Here is a 15,576-nt window from a genome sequence, read left to right as displayed (position 1 = left end):
CCATTGCTCCTGCAGCGTCAGCGTCAGAACTGTTGGTACAGTTCCAGTGACTAATTCCTGCATGACTTCCCAGAATATCATGGATGTGTCCGTAAGGAACATGCTTTCAGAAAACATGCGTGATTGCTGATTCCCTGCAAAATGTACCTGCACCCTAGGACCCCCAGTAACACGCACTATCACATTGTTTTGAAGAAATTACAAACTGATTTTGTATAACTTCAGATGCAGCCAAGTGGCAATTCTGTGAGAAATAGCCTATGACATAAAGTGTCCTCATTACCCACTCTGTTACTTTCTGCCACTTACGAATGATGGACCCATCTGGCTACTCTCAGATAAGTTCCATTGTCCTTCCTTGTGTCATCGTGACATATTCCTCTTCTATTCATCAGGTGATGGTATTTCTGTCACGTCTGGGAAGGTATTGAGATGAGAGACCAGGCAGTGCATAACATCCAGTTGCATTCTGTGCTGCTTGTATAGAACATTCTGACCTTCACATATTGAAATGGTGGAAAGCGTATGGAAATTGTGTGCATTTGGATTTTGTTTGCTTTGTCAGTGAAACATAGTGTCTCCCATAACCAGCTCTTGACAATGGTTTGGCAAAAGAGAAAAATGGGCTGTATGAAAAAAATCAATATTGAAACTGCTTCAGGGTAGCCCTCGAAAAACGTATTTATTGAAGTCTGAAATAGCTTAGTAAAAAAACAACAAAATTATGGCAGAAGAATACTTCCTTCTGTGAGTCAGAAATCACTCAAAGCTGTGTGGAGGTTTTACTCTTTGCTTGCCTTGCTCTGTCTTCCACAGATACTCTGTGGTTTCATGCTGTGTGCCTACAGTGCTTAATTAACTACCAAGCCCTAACCCCCATACTCGGGAGACACAATGAAGAGCAAAGAAAGAGCAGCTTAGATTCTCCTTTCTCTAACCTCACAGCAGAAATTCACATATATATGAGACAATGGAGAAAAACTAACCTGAAGAGTAACCACTACAAATGCATTAACGTATTTGTCCCCGAAAAAAAGGAAGGGAGAAAGACTGTTTGCATTGCAGCAATGCCACTGGATCATTAACAAGTGGAATTAATTAAGATGTCCTGACCACTCCACTGCAGGGAAATCGACAAGCAGAGATGCACTCTCATCCCTGACGTCTCGCTCATTTAATTTCTCTGCAGAGTCCTGCACATGGCACAAGATTTCCTACTGATGTGTTTGAGGAGAAGACCTCCACCCTACTCCAAGGGCTTCTTGGTCCTTTCCCCTCCTCCCTCCCTGGAATGCTGTTATTCCGTGTGTATTCAATGTAATATAAATACCAGGAGAAAGAAATGCTCAGTCTAGCAACCAGTCTACTGTGATTCAGAAAGGGGTAGACCTGATTATAGGAGGTTAAAAAATGACCCACAGTTGTAAAGCTCAACATTTATTAATGAGTTGTTTTCTTCAGGGAAAAGATTAATTGATGTTTGCCCTTAGAAGACACATGAAGAAAACTTATCCCTGAGAGAATGCTGTGAGCATGTAGAAATAGTAGCTTCAAAAAACAAGCCGCATGCGCTGTACAAGAAGAGGCTGGAAGTGACTGCCTCTTGCCTTCCCAAGAAATGTCACTGCTCTCAGTAGCAATTGCAATATGACAGCTTAAATGACAAAGAAGTATCCTGTAGCATTTTCACTGTCATTCTTCTGAGTAGGGGGCTCACGCTGCACGCTGAATTGTGTGTTATGCCTAGGTTAACTGGTGAGTTCAGTCTTTACCCTCAGGTCTCTCACAAGCACATTTTCTGATGGAGCAATTCACTGTTCCCAACTGCTCCATATACAAAACATTAATACGGCAGTCCACTCTGGACCATTCACTTCAGTTAATTGTTATGATGGGTTTCTCTAAGTCATGCGGGATTGTTTGTAATGTGTCATTGCATCACTCAAGTTATTCAAGGAAAAGAATGATGAGTGGTTTGTATCCCAGTGAATAGCAAATACTGCTATTCTTATGCCAATCTTAGGTTTGGGCTTTGTGTCAGTGACAAGCCTATTTGATGACAACAAAGGAAGGGGAATGGGAGAAAATGGCCAAGGAGCATATCTTTGTTTTCTGCCCCTCATTCCAGTCTCACTGGAATGTGAGGAGTAGCACTAAACAAAGAGAAAGCACTTAAAGCATTGAAACAGACTGATAAAGCAGCGATGCCTTTGTGATAAGCTGCTTTTCTGCTCATTTGGAAGGTCAATGGTCCAGTTTTTCTCATACTTTTTAATGTGATAAAGATCAGATGTCCAAAAGTATCACCGATTTGATTGGGTCTGTGCTCAGTTTGACTAGATAACTAAATTTAGGAGCCACTTCAATCAGCAGATGATCAACAGCAGCTGTGGAACCTGTTCAAGCAGACAACTCGATACTTTCCTCTGTGTGCTTTAGCCAGGAAAGGAGCTCACCCATACATTTCCCCAGAGATTTGTCCAGGAAGTTGGGAATGGAAATAGTAGGGGAGCTGGTGCTGGTTCTTTTTTTCTCTGTTTTATCCTCTATCTTCTAGAGTAAATCCAAGAGTCATCCAAAGCAGAGAAGGAAGTCTGTGCTCTGCCTGTACTTCTGAGTGACCAGCTGAGGACACAAATGACTTTCCTAACTCCTGTTTCTGTTCACAGATGATGTAACACTTCATCACCTCACTATCTCTAAACCTATCACACTGGAAAGCAAGTGCCCGCTGGTTTATCTTAAGTACTGTGCACACAAGATTTAGCTTCTTTCCATACTGTTTCTGTGTAGTTTACCTGAAGAACCTTAAAATGCAGAGCACGCTGCTTTAGTTTTCAATCTGTTGACAAATTTAATCATCAATGTGCAGATTAGCTTTTAGGTACACAGAATGAGATTACAGTAGTGAGACCAGTTTTGAACATTCAAATGAAGGTAAAGTTAAGTTTGAAACTGGCTCTACAGCCAACTGGCAGCCCTGAGCTGCCTCAGCTCAGATCCGTTCTGCACTGAGGTTACTTAGGAATCTAAGATTATGGGTCTACAGTCAGCTGCCAGGAGACGGCCTGGTGTTACAGATGGAAATGATCTCATTTCAGTGGGAAGACTGTGGAATAAGAAATTACAGGACTGGGCTCCTGACACACACGGTTTCAAATGAGAAAATAGTAATAGGAGAGAAGAAAAAAAATATAAAACACCACTGCCGCCCCCCCTCCCAAATTAAAACCAAACATCAGGAAGCAGTGGGAAGGCTTCCCTTTATATGCCCTCTCTGCTACAAAGTAAATCAGCTGCTAATGACAATGTGATTAGTGAGGTTACTCTACAGAGGAAGACAAGGGCAGATCACAGCTGATAAGCCTTTTCCAGCTAAGAAGCATTACAAACAGAGCAAAAACTCCTCCGCAAGCATGATTCAGGCTAGTGAGTAGAAATCCCAACTATCTGCTGTCAAAAACTGGGGGCAGCAGTCTCTAGCATCCCAGAAGATACACACTTGCTATAAGCCAAACAGATGAGGCACACGGAGAAAAATAAAAGCAAGAAGAGAGAGAATGAGATAACTTACGGCAATGAGCTGGTAGGAGTTGTTCATCATGGCTATGAGCATGTTCAGCAGCACAACAAGGGAGATGACGTTGTAGGTCCCAAACATAGTGGCCCCAACAAATTCTGTGAACTCATGTCTGGCTTTCACGTTGGTGACATAGAGATTCAGCAGACCGAACACAGACCAGAAGAGTGACTGGAGGGTCTCGAAAAGTCTGCAAATAAAACAAGATTTTTACTTGGCTACCTGACTCTGGAGAATGGAAAACAATGCCTGGTTCAGGCAGTGTTCAGGTGGGGAACATGCAGACATTGGGAGCCTAGGACACGCACAGCCATTTATTCTCCCCAGGAGGCAGTCTGCACTCCAGCCACAGTGACCCATTGGCCAATGCATGTGAGACTTGTGTCACATCAACAACACTTGCTACCTGTCCGAGAGCCCTGTCCGCATCCTTGTGAGATGCGACAAACCTAACTGCCCTGAAGAAACCCAAGGTTCCCTTGCCCACTCTACACACATGGACAGAACAGTCACAATAAATTCCCTCTAATTAAAATTGCCATGCTGTGATACTGCTATAGATATAAACTCTCCTGTTTAATCAGTGCCTGCATCATTAACATGTCTGCAGACTAAACGTTCAGGGAACACATCCCCAAGTACAGCATGACCGTAGTAGTTAAATAGTGCACAACAACAAGGCACCATGAGGTAGGAGTAGGAGATGCAAGAAACCACGTCCACTTACACGTTTTGCTCTAATATAAGCGGAAAGCTCGCAATTACTTTGGCTGCAAGTGAATCAGGCCAGTGTGCTAAGACCCTGTCTGTTAGCAATGCACGTGGCCAAAAATGCTGGTCGCTATGGCTTGTTTGTGCAGCAGCTCCCACCCACCACAGTGCAGTGCCCTCAATAGCATGCTGCAACAACTGATCAGTAATGACTCAGATGAAAGAAAGTCATCACATTAATTCAGCTCGAGAGGTTTTCTTCTTTTGAAGTCTTCTTTCCATAGATGAACTAGACCTGACCTCACTGTGCTTTACAGCTGATGAGATCATCCCAGGTCTCTATTTGCTTCAGCCAGAGACAAGTGACCTTTCCCAACCACGTCAAATACATAATCAGCAATCTAAATAATTGCTCTATTTGGGCATCTTTGTTTTGTCTTTCCAAAATATGGCATTTATATCATCCAAAAATGACATTTATATGCCTGTTTAAGAGTTTCCATTTTGGCCTGAGGTCAGTAGATATTTTCAAATGCTCCTAGTGGAAAAATCAATAAAAATAATTCAGGTACTTTACTTGACATACCAGGAATCTGTTCTCCCGGCTTCTCTGGGCATCTTGTTCCACAGGTACCCCCATGCTTTATATGGGGATTTAGATTCTTTATATTTTGTGGATGTATTTTCTGTTTTTCACTGGCCAAAATTATGAAGACTCTTTAAAGAAAAAATCCTTTCTCCCAAAAGTCAGGCTGTTTGTTAGATTTATTAAATAAGTGAGGTGGTAAAATAAGGATTAACCAAAGAATGCTAAGCAATTGTGTACTAAAAATGGTGCAGTGCTAGCTATCTTTTAACTTATTTTAACTATTAGCAGTTAAAGTACTGATTAGGCTGTAGGCTCAGGGGAGACAGAGGTTCCTGTCATGAAACTGAAATCATGTCTTAGAAATGATCAGTGTATTGCTCTGAATTCACAGTATTAAGTAGGAGTATAATTGGGGCCCAGACTAAGGCCAATATATTTACATGTGGACACGTAGTCCCCCTCAAAAAAGACAGTAACTGGTTTCTGCAACATTGCATAGAAGTGAGGCTTAGTTACTCTTTCCTAAGTGTTTAATGACAGGCCAGGACCACAATCTCTTTTCACAGTGTTTCAGGTGGGCTCACATCACTTCAGAGAAGCAGCTTTAAAAAAAGACTTTTGGAAATTGTGATTGAGAGACCATCCCCTCCTGCCAAGTATATTTTAGATCTTAAGCAAACAGGGGAAATCTCAAGGCTCCATCCACCACTCTCCATGGCAACTTAGAGAGAACAAGTGGCCCCCTCTGCCACAGGAACCCTCCTGACCTCCCGCAGTCCCTGGAGAAATGGCTCCAGCGATCTGTGTGACCCTCCAGGGAGAACGACATAGCAGGCAGTAAGGTGTGACTTCCTCCACCCCTTCCTCCTCTTCCTTTCTCTTCTCCCTCCTTCAGTTGCCAGAGTCACAGCAATAAAACATATTTTCAAATTGTCTGCATAAACAGTAGACACTCTGCTTTCTAAGGGATGGTGAGGCCAAAGCATAAAACCTTAAATTATTCATGACTTCACCTCATTGCTGTCACAAAGGAATATTACTTTTCCATGATCTGTGTTTGCGATGCAGAAAATTTCCTCACCAAGAAAATATTAAACCCATCCTTTGGGAGTAGTAGGAAATAATGCACCAGTAAATAGGTGTCACATTTTAAACAAGCTGTACAAACACGAGTGGCGTCCTGCTTTTCCTTCCCTTACAAAATTAGATCTTATTGTGTGGCTGCCTAGAAATGCTGGTAGGAATCAAATGGTACTGATTGAAAGCTTTTTATACTTATTCTTTCATTAGGGATGAACTATGAGCAAACTTGAGGTAACACCAGCCCTGGCTTGAATTCACTCCAGCCATGCTTGCTCTCCCCAGCCCAACAATACAATTTTCCGTTTTGCAGGTTGCTCGTTCTTAGCCTGTCACCCATGCTGTGCAGCTGCTCAAGGGCCAAATGTCAGCTTGTACTGGGGGTGTTAATAACGACTATTTAAACTTTTAAGAACATGTTAAATAAATTTCTTAAGCAAGTCTCAAACAAAAAGTAACTGCAGAGTGTTCTGTCCCCTGCCAGGAGACCTCAGTCCTAATGGATCCCCTCCCACTGCGATTTTGTTTTAAACAAACCTCTGCCATAAAGGCTGAGCCCCCTCAATTTCCTTTCTGTGCTACATTCTCCTTGGCAGGGGAGAGAAGTGAATGTTAGGGTGGGAGAAATTGTGGTCTGTATTTAAGCTGATCTGCACACTTTCTGTTAAGTGGTTCTGCATCATTTCTAGTTCCCAAGATATTATACCTTCTTACAGACTTGAGAATCTTTTTTTTTTCCTGCTGACCCAACGTTCTTTTTCTTTAGTCAAATCCTGCTGTTGTTTTCTCCACTAACCTGCTGACAGTGAAATCTGTAAAACAACTGATTTTCAACGGAGACAGGTCCAAACCAGAATGCAGAACTGAATACATCTGTTCACCATAGCTCCAGGGAAAGGCAGGCTCTAGTCCTGAACTTTGGGAGTTTGACCCTTCGTGAGCTGGAAATTGCCACTTAACAAACATTGTGCTTGCCAAACATTTCTCTCTCTGGCTGCTGCATCAATATCAACGTAGATCAAGGAACAGTTTTTGTTCTTTAATTCCTCTGCAAGGGCAGCACAACACATTCTGGAGCATGCGAAGCAATTAAAATAGAAAAAAGACTGAAGTCTTTAATTCTGTTTTTCATTAGCACAGTGGAGTTCTATTCACTTCCTCCAGATATAGATGGGTTTAATGACAAAATTAATCAATCAAGCCTATGGTGTTCCTGCTCTGTAGTGGAAAATGGCAGCACGTCTGGTCTACCAGGTCATGATGCTCTTGTAAGGCTGGACTCTATCCCATGAAAATCCCCCACTTCTTCTAAGGAGGGAGCTCACAGGACAATGTTGGAGCCTTTCCTCTTCCAACCTAGTCATGTGGCCTCAACCATCATCTGCTTTTGATAACAGTGCAAATATGTCACAAATCCTTTCTTAACCTCAAGCCTTCAGCTGAGGAAGGGTGGAGAATTATTGGGCATTATGACAAGTTTTATTTAATTTAGCATAAAGTGGTGGACAACAGTTTTGTTTTGCTTGTTTGCAGGGCGTAGGCCTTTTTCTAGACCGTGCTTTATTTATTTCTCTTCCCATTGTGTTTTAAGTACTGTGCAAGCAGCAAGAACAATTGGGTGGGGGCTGATTATTATAATTATTTCAACTATTAGTAATTAAAACAAATACATCAGAAAGACAATTCATGTTATTTTTCAGCATATGCTATCTCTTTCAGCCCTGCCAGCTGTCATCACAGCAATTTCCATGCCAACATCTCAGTAAAGTACCAGCATTTCCAGCAAAAAAGATTTTGCTGGGATTTTGGTCTCACCCCACTGCAAGGAAATCAGAGAAACTTGCAACATCATGTATGAATAAAAATGGCCTAGGTGAGATTGTTGTTGTTGCTGTATCACATTATTTATTAATAAATTTTTTTCATAAGTTTATCCCTTGTTTTCTACATTTTGTTTAGCTTCCCCTCCTTTCCTCCGGAATCAGACAAAACAATTATTATTATTATGGCAAAAGGATACTTGCTTTCTCAAATATACTGAAATCGTACATAGCCATAATAAAATTTAAGTTGCAGGATCATCTAGGGAGACCCTTTGGTCCAGAACTAAAACAATTGTCTCCTGCTTCCAGACCTAAATAAGAGTCTTTCCCACAGCAAAGCTCAGCAGAATGTCTGCCCCAGTTAACTCACACCTTTCCTGCATAGTCAACCAGCTAACCTGATATTTGCGAATGAATGAATAAAGGCACTTTCAATGCAGTGACAGACAACAGGCAAAGGCAGAAAGGGGATAGTGGAAGTCAACCTTAAAAACAGAAAGGTAAAGGACATCTTACGTGGAGAAGGCATTGTTCTGTTTCTCACATCGGATCCCCTTGCAGTTGTTGGGTTCCTCCGAGGCACTGGTCTCATAATAAAAATAAAGCTGGTTCAGTCCATTGGCAAAAGCCAGAAGCACCAGACAGTAGATAAAAAGGAATTTAAGGATGTCTAGCAGCATGCGTCCCAGAGAAATCTGCAAGGGTCCCAAGTGTGAATTTGCTGTAAACAGGGATATGAGACGCAAGGAACTTAAAATGTTGGATATTGCAAAGAGGGCTTCTGCAATGAGAGTCGGGTGCCACATTTCCCACTCCTCCCTTGGACGAGAACCGTTGTACTGAAAGAAATAACAAGGGTATAGAAGTGAATTATCTTGTAATTACTCTGAGATAACTCAAAAAGTCACACCTGCTAATACTAATGCTTCACCTATAAATACTAACCAGGTACTGGTGACACAAGAAGTACTTTTAAACTCTTAAGTCTCAGCTACTGTCAGACTAACATCCGGGATTCAGGATTGAAGCTGACTTGATCAGGGCAGAGACTTAGGCTTAATGATGTGTTCCTATGGACCCTCCCTGCTAGATTATGACCCCCTGACATGGATAGTTGTGGGACCAGCTTTTATTTAGAGGCTTCTGGTATGTTGGCTGTTCTTAGCCTAAATTTAGAAAACAGGCCTTTCGAATGTTGAGTTTACTGTTTGCGGGTTCTTCAGGTCCATGGGTTCATACACAATCTCCTCCTCTTTTACCATTTAAAGGAGTTCAGGTCAGAAATTTCCAATTACCTTTTTAAATTTTTCCTCCTAAATATGACTGTACATTCAAAACACTGCACGTTCCAGGAAGAATGCAAGGGAGGGATAAGGGAGGGAAGAAAGCAAGCAATGAACTGAGCATAAGAAGTGGATGCTTTCCTTCCCTAGTAATCTCAAAAAAAAGTGCCAACAGCCCAGAACCAAAATGGTTTCTTCATATTAATTTTCTTATTAGTTAATTCGTCATGGCAATTTTAAAAGAGTTGCTAAAGCAGAGGTCATAATTACAGCTGAAATATTGGATACATTTGAGTGCATCAATTATAACATTAACTTGGTTTGTAATGTAACTCTAAAAGCAGAAGCATTTTCTGAGCGAAGTGCAGCCAGATGCAAATAGGTAACACAAAAGAGCTGTTGTATAAATGTAACTACACTGGCACGCCAGAATGGAGTCTAAGACATTTTAACAGCAAGGAGTAATTGTCCTTTTAACATTTGTCTCTGCTCATTTAACATGTATAAAAAGGCAAAAATGTACTTAGAATAATATAGCTAATATAGCCAGCTTGTTAGGACTCCTGAAATAATTTTTGTACCTTTTAAAAAGAAATGGTATCAATATCATACTGACAGATGAGTTTGCAGGGACTTTCTACTTAAATCTGAAGGTCTTGTACAGGACTGCACAATTTTTTCAAGGACACAGCTAAAAACAAGTTGATAGTTCAAACTATTCCTCTGTATGAAGGAGCTGAGACATGATACAAAGGCATTTCAGCATGACCTCTGATTGCTTCTGACATTTCCAAACTGTTCTTTATTACATGAACATCATGGCCTGAGTCTGTTAACTTGATGTGAAGATGGGTCTTAAAATGTTTACAAACAGGCAGACATGTTAACTTTTTGCCAGTATCCAGCAGTGGGGGCGGATAGTTGTGATGGGAAAGCCTCCCCTGCCTAGACAGCAGGTTTGCACAGTTGTTAGCAATTCTCTTCTGCATGCTGGCTGGACACAGCAGCCCAGGGGCTCTCTGCTAGGGTTTAGCATAGACTGCATGTAAAGATATGTGAAAAGGTCTTCTGCATCTCACATCTAATTTTAAAGCAACTTGTTAGGGTCATATTTTGGCCCTTTATAAACTGATGGTATATCCTTGCTTGGAAAATAGTAGTGTCTTCAGAGCAGCCTAGCATCATAGAGAAACAAGATTTCAGAGGTATCTAATGAAGCTGGGTATCTGGGCAGGCTAGAGTTGTTTGGGGTGGGCATCAGAAGATGAAGATGAAACACAGCAAAGATGTATACAGAATAGTACAAGTAAGTTACACCAGGCAGTCACATTTACCCTTCCTCATTACATGATAATTCAATACAGCACATGAAAACTGATTAAGAATGTATTTTCACCCTATAATTAGCCTGAAGATTTCATTGGTATTGGACAATATTAGGGCCAGGTCTTGGAACCAGTCAAATCAAGAAAAAAAAGTCTCCACATAAAAACAAGGATGGAAAACATTAGTGTCAGTATACAATTTATTTTTCTGATATTTGGCAGAAAGCTAAATGTCCATGTAATCCTTTGAAGTTCTAAGAAATGTTAGAATATGGTATATTGGCATATATATACCAGCCTTTTCCAGCTCGGGGCTGTTCTATAAATAACAAAAACCTTTGCAAGTCAAAAGGTTTTGAAGCTATTATCATGTTATAAATCCTCATGTTTCAGAGCATACTGCAACCTCTAAGTGACATAGGTCAGAAGGGAACTTCTGTGAGCACACTGTTTCAGAACTACTCCTACATAAGATTTTATGCACCTCTCAGAATTGTCTGACATTGGTCCTCATCAGGAACAGACCTTAGATCAGCCAGGTCTAATCCAAGTGGGTCCGATCTGTACACAAACAGATATATTCCTGTAAGCATTCTTTTGTGTGCTGGCATATAGGTCTTTGTAGTTAGCCTGTAAGCTTCTGTAGTTCTTACAGAGTACATAAACAAAGCTGTACTTCCTTTGTATGTGCGGTTTGGCTATGAGTTTATATCTCAGCATGTGACTGTATAATTCTGTGGATGCACAGCTCTTCTAGTAATTTGTGTGTGAGAAAGAGAAAGAACGAGATTGTTAACATTTTAAGATTTGTTCATGAATCTTATGATTTCCAGCATATTTTTTTTTTTATTGCTCACAGTTTAAAGACCAACCTTTCAAGTCTGTGATTTCCTCACTGCTTCTGAATGTTGGGAGAAAAAAGATGTAATCTGTTCCTGCTTTGATGCTGTTACAGAGCTGCCTCTTCAGGGAACAGCAACTATCTTAAAGCTTCTCCCTTTGAAAAACTAACTCACCGCTATGCAGCCTTTTGGATTTTAAAAAGGCCCCATAGCAGGACTGCTTGCTAAAGAGGTTTTTATAAAAGCCTTGCCATTTTAGAGTCAATGAGCTTTGTGAAATTTTCTCCTCTTTTCCTCTCTGCCTGCATACATGCTTGGGTGGGACTAAACAAGGTTGCTTTGGGGAAGTGCTTGTCCTGGTTTTTAGGAGCTGGGCTAAAAGAAGTAGTACCCTTCTACCAGGGCAAAACCATCACAGCAGCACACCAACAATAGAAAGTGCACAAGTGGCCAAGGAGCAGACTCCAGTTACTTGATTTACACCTGTATAATTATACTAACTGTAGTGAAGTTACTGCTGATTCATACCAAGAAAAGAATCAGGCCAAGCGTGCAGCTCCAACTGAAGTCAAAGAGAGCCACTGCATAAGGAAGTTTGCAGGAGGCCATTTGTGTCTCGTCTGTGTCTTTGAAAAAAGAGAGACAGAAGGAAAGTGCTTCAGGCCATCCTCTGGCTTCAAAACATGTGCATATGCTAACTTGGAGCATCAGAAGTTTATAAATGTGGAAGGTGCTTTTGAGGATGAGCTCTGATGTGCATTCTTGCCGTAAATGGAACATGACAGTGAAGAATCTACATGGTGTTAAAGCTCCAGCATGCTCTTTTGTCATTTCTTTGCCTATAGTTTAAAACTCTGTATTGAAGAGAGCAAGTTGACTCCTTTATATCAGATGGAAGCCTCCTACTAGCAGGCTTGCTTTTCTTAGTAGGCTTTTCACAAACTTCTGATTAGTAACCTACAGATCTGTAGGACTACAGATTATAAATCTTGGCTGTAGATGTTTTCAGATAAACCTATTCTTGTTTTTCCTTTACTGTTTTATTTAAAAATCATGTTTTCACTATTTCTAGCATTGTTGAAAGAGGTCCAGTGTCGGTATGGAAAACAAAACATATCTCTGACAACTAAGTAGCTACAAAACAGACAGCAAGTGGGTAAACTTCTACCCAATGCCCAAACAATCTACTTCAGTCTTAATCAAAAGCCAGGATGAGAAGGACAATCATTCTCCAAACAAATTAATAAGCTTTCCAGGTGAATTTTCAAAACTGGGCTGCTTGAAAAGCAGCTGTTCTCTTTGATCTGTGATTTTGACAGTTTCTACCCTGTGTACTACAGTTCTCACAAGCAAGTTACAAATTCTCTCTCCCAAGTTACTGTACCTTGACGTAGGCCACAATTTTAAGGGAGATAGTTGCAAGATAGAGGGAGTTCATTGCAAAATCCATCAGATTCCACCAGTCATGTACATACTCATTGAATCCACCATCCCACATTTCCTTGATTTCTCCCCAGATAAAACCTGTAGAAAGAAAGAGAGTTCATTGTCATGACAAGGTATTATTCGCCATTAAAGTACTGTGTATATCTGATGTAATAAGAGACAATTCTAAATTAACAGCTTGGAAAAAATGTCTCATCCCTCCTGTCTTCTACAAAGTATAATACTGCTGATTATGAGACATTTTACAACTCTGTGGCGAAGGTAGTCTAGAGACAGATGAAAAAGACCCAAGTTTCCTATCCAGGGCTCCAGATAAGCACACAAGGAGACTGCTTGAAACATATCTTAATTATAACTAGTATGAGTGGATTGGCTCAGATGAAATTTGTTCTACATCAATAAACTATTTAAGCAACTGTATTTGGTACAGTTTCTAAAAGATTGTCTGCTCTCATAGAAACTAGAAGTAATTCATTGCTCAGGTGGACTGTACTGATTTTTCCTGACTTGCTCTGCAGAACATGCAACACTAGTACCAGCCTCTGCGTGCCAGTACATTTCCTCCCTGACCTGGAAATATCACACCAAAGAAGGAAGAAGTGAATTGACTCTCTATGCTCAGTCACTGTATTTATGCATCTTGCTGCACAAAAAGCCCACAGGAACTATTTGTGAAAAAAGGGAGGACTCAGCATGAAAAAGGGCACTGCAGCCTGGCATCGCATCTCTCAGCAATGACTCACCTAATGTCAAATATGGCTATGGGTTTTGTGAGGTGAATATTTGTTCCTGAGGATACAGCCAGAGCGCATCATCTCAACTCTGAAATTCCTTCTGGTAATAATTTTTGGCACTTGCTAACCTTCACTATAGCTCCTTGCAGCTGGAGGGATGAGGGGCAGATTCTGAAGTTAATTACCAGACTGCTAAACTCACCTGGCATACAATTCTAATCTTAAGTAACTTCTATGTCCTTTATTGTAGAACTGTTTAAGTATTTTTGAGAGCCTAAGTCCCATTAAAAGGCAAATAGGCTCCTTCATTGCCTACATGCTTCTGAGAAGGTCGTTAGAGCCCCCAGGTGTTTTGCATTACCCAGTTTACAACATTATCCTTGAATGAAGACCTGAGACGTGTGAAAAAAAACACAAACAACAAAATACACCTCCAGGTGCATAACCAATATAGTTACCTAAATTGCTATCTATGCCTAACCACAGGATACTGAAGTGGTCACTGAAATGCTACTCGCAACTCAAGTTTTAGGACTTGAAAGTTCAATCTGAAGAGTAGATAATGTTGAAATGAACTGCTGCAAACATCCAAATAACCAACCTTGGCTCTTCAGCTGCCGGCCGGCAGGTGAATGGTCAGGCAAGCATAATGTCAAGGCCAAAAAGGTAATTTTATTACAGCTGCCTCCAGATCTTTGCATGCACACAAAATCATAAAAAAAAAAAAAAAAATCAATGGAGAGGAGCCTGTTGAACTCATACACTGTATTTATACTGAGTTATCATTGCTGGTTACTATAGTTACAGCAATGCTGTGTGTGCCTGTTCTCTCTCTCCTTTTATAGTGGAAAATATTTCTTAAATAATAACCTTTAATCTGGTGAAACTGTTCTAAGTTCTCCATTTAATAAACAGTCCCCCAATGTCCCTATTTATCCGAAACAAAGGAACTCAAAAAGAAGAGCAGACAGCTGTAAGAGGTGATTTTGAAAGGGTTTCTTAAATGGATTATCCTTCTTTCATCTGCAAATCAATTTTGCTGAAATGCCTACCATTTCCCTCAATTTTAACCATGAAGTTAAGGATAAAGTGAAGAGATCACCTAAGCTCAGAAAAGACATTTAAACTTCTCAGCTTATTCTGAAATTTCTACCAAGGCATGAATTTCAATGCCATAAATCAGTTTAATAAGATAATGAGGCTTGAGTTACCATTTCTAAGTTGTGGTACAGCTATGCAAGGAGTCAAGTGCCCTGGGTCATGATCGAAAGTGATTTGTGAGCATGTTTGCAACTCTTACTTTCTTTCCTTGTTTTCCATCAGCAATTTTAGGTTTGGCATGGGGAACAGCTAGGTTCATTCAGCACAGAACCAGCCTGATCCAGAGGCACCACAGAAATGAGGAGCTGGGGCCCAGTGTTACCAGGAGAGGGGAGCCGGCAGGCACAGAAAAGCAGAGGTGGACCCACGAGAAGCACTGAGGAGCCGTACAGAGAGCTCCAGAGGTTGAGGTTTGTGAGGGGTATCCTCAGAAAGCATCAGCATGGCTTTCCAGGCCATTGATGCCTACTAGACAGTTGCAATTCACTGTACCTGACCTCTGGGGTTTTGCACTGAACTGACCTGGGCTGTACGGACAGAGGCTGGAGGAGAGCTATAAGGGTGTGGAAACCATGCCCTGTGAGCAGGCGTCCTAGTAACAGCCCAGCTCACAGTGGTGCTACACGTTAATGGCACGGCAAGGGAGATAGGAGCTTAATTAGAGGAGAGATCATGCTTCTAATGGAGTCCACAGGTCTTCACTTGCTGTTGTGTTGGAGCTCAGTTTGAAACGGTAAATACTGCTCTCTCATCAAAAATATATCCAACTATGCTTCTCTGCTTTTCTTCCTCAGTGCCTCTATCTGCTTTCTCCCATCCCATCTCACTACCTCACCCATACATCCTGCCCTCAGGAACATGGACACCTCCTTTTCTTCACAGTTGTGGTTGCCCAAGCCAGACCAGAATAACAGCCTCACGTTTAACCTTCTGATAATAAACATGCCCTCCTTCTCCTGTTTATATTAGAGCACTCAATATTGATTTGGTCAGTGTTTATCAGCACAGAGGCATACAGCAGATTGAGATTTATCTTCCCTTTGCTGCCTTCCTGTAGGCTAT

At 41.1% G+C, this 15,576-nt stretch overlaps 1 protein-coding gene across 1 annotated transcript in view; it reads right to left on the bottom strand.

Moving 5' to 3' along the window:
* The window catches only part of TRPC5 (transient receptor potential cation channel subfamily C member 5), a 65,688-nt gene that overhangs the window by 15,856 nt on the left and 34,256 nt on the right, over positions 1-15,576 (bottom strand). Inside the window, exons 4-6 of the mRNA XM_075053724.1 lie at positions 12,618-12,757; positions 8,300-8,622; positions 3,575-3,770 (exon numbers count right to left, since the gene is read on the bottom strand). Coding sequence (XP_074909825.1) covers positions 3,575-3,770; positions 8,300-8,622; positions 12,618-12,757 — 659 coding nt within the window. The remainder of the gene's footprint in view (positions 1-3,574; positions 3,771-8,299; positions 8,623-12,617; positions 12,758-15,576) is intronic.

Source organism: Buteo buteo, chromosome 22 (assembly GCF_964188355.1).
Source record: "Buteo buteo chromosome 22, bButBut1.hap1.1, whole genome shotgun sequence".
NCBI lineage: Eukaryota > Metazoa > Chordata > Aves > Accipitriformes > Accipitridae > Buteo > Buteo buteo.
The sequence above is the reverse complement of the archived record's forward strand: the minus strand, read 5'-3'. Positions and strand labels throughout refer to the sequence as shown.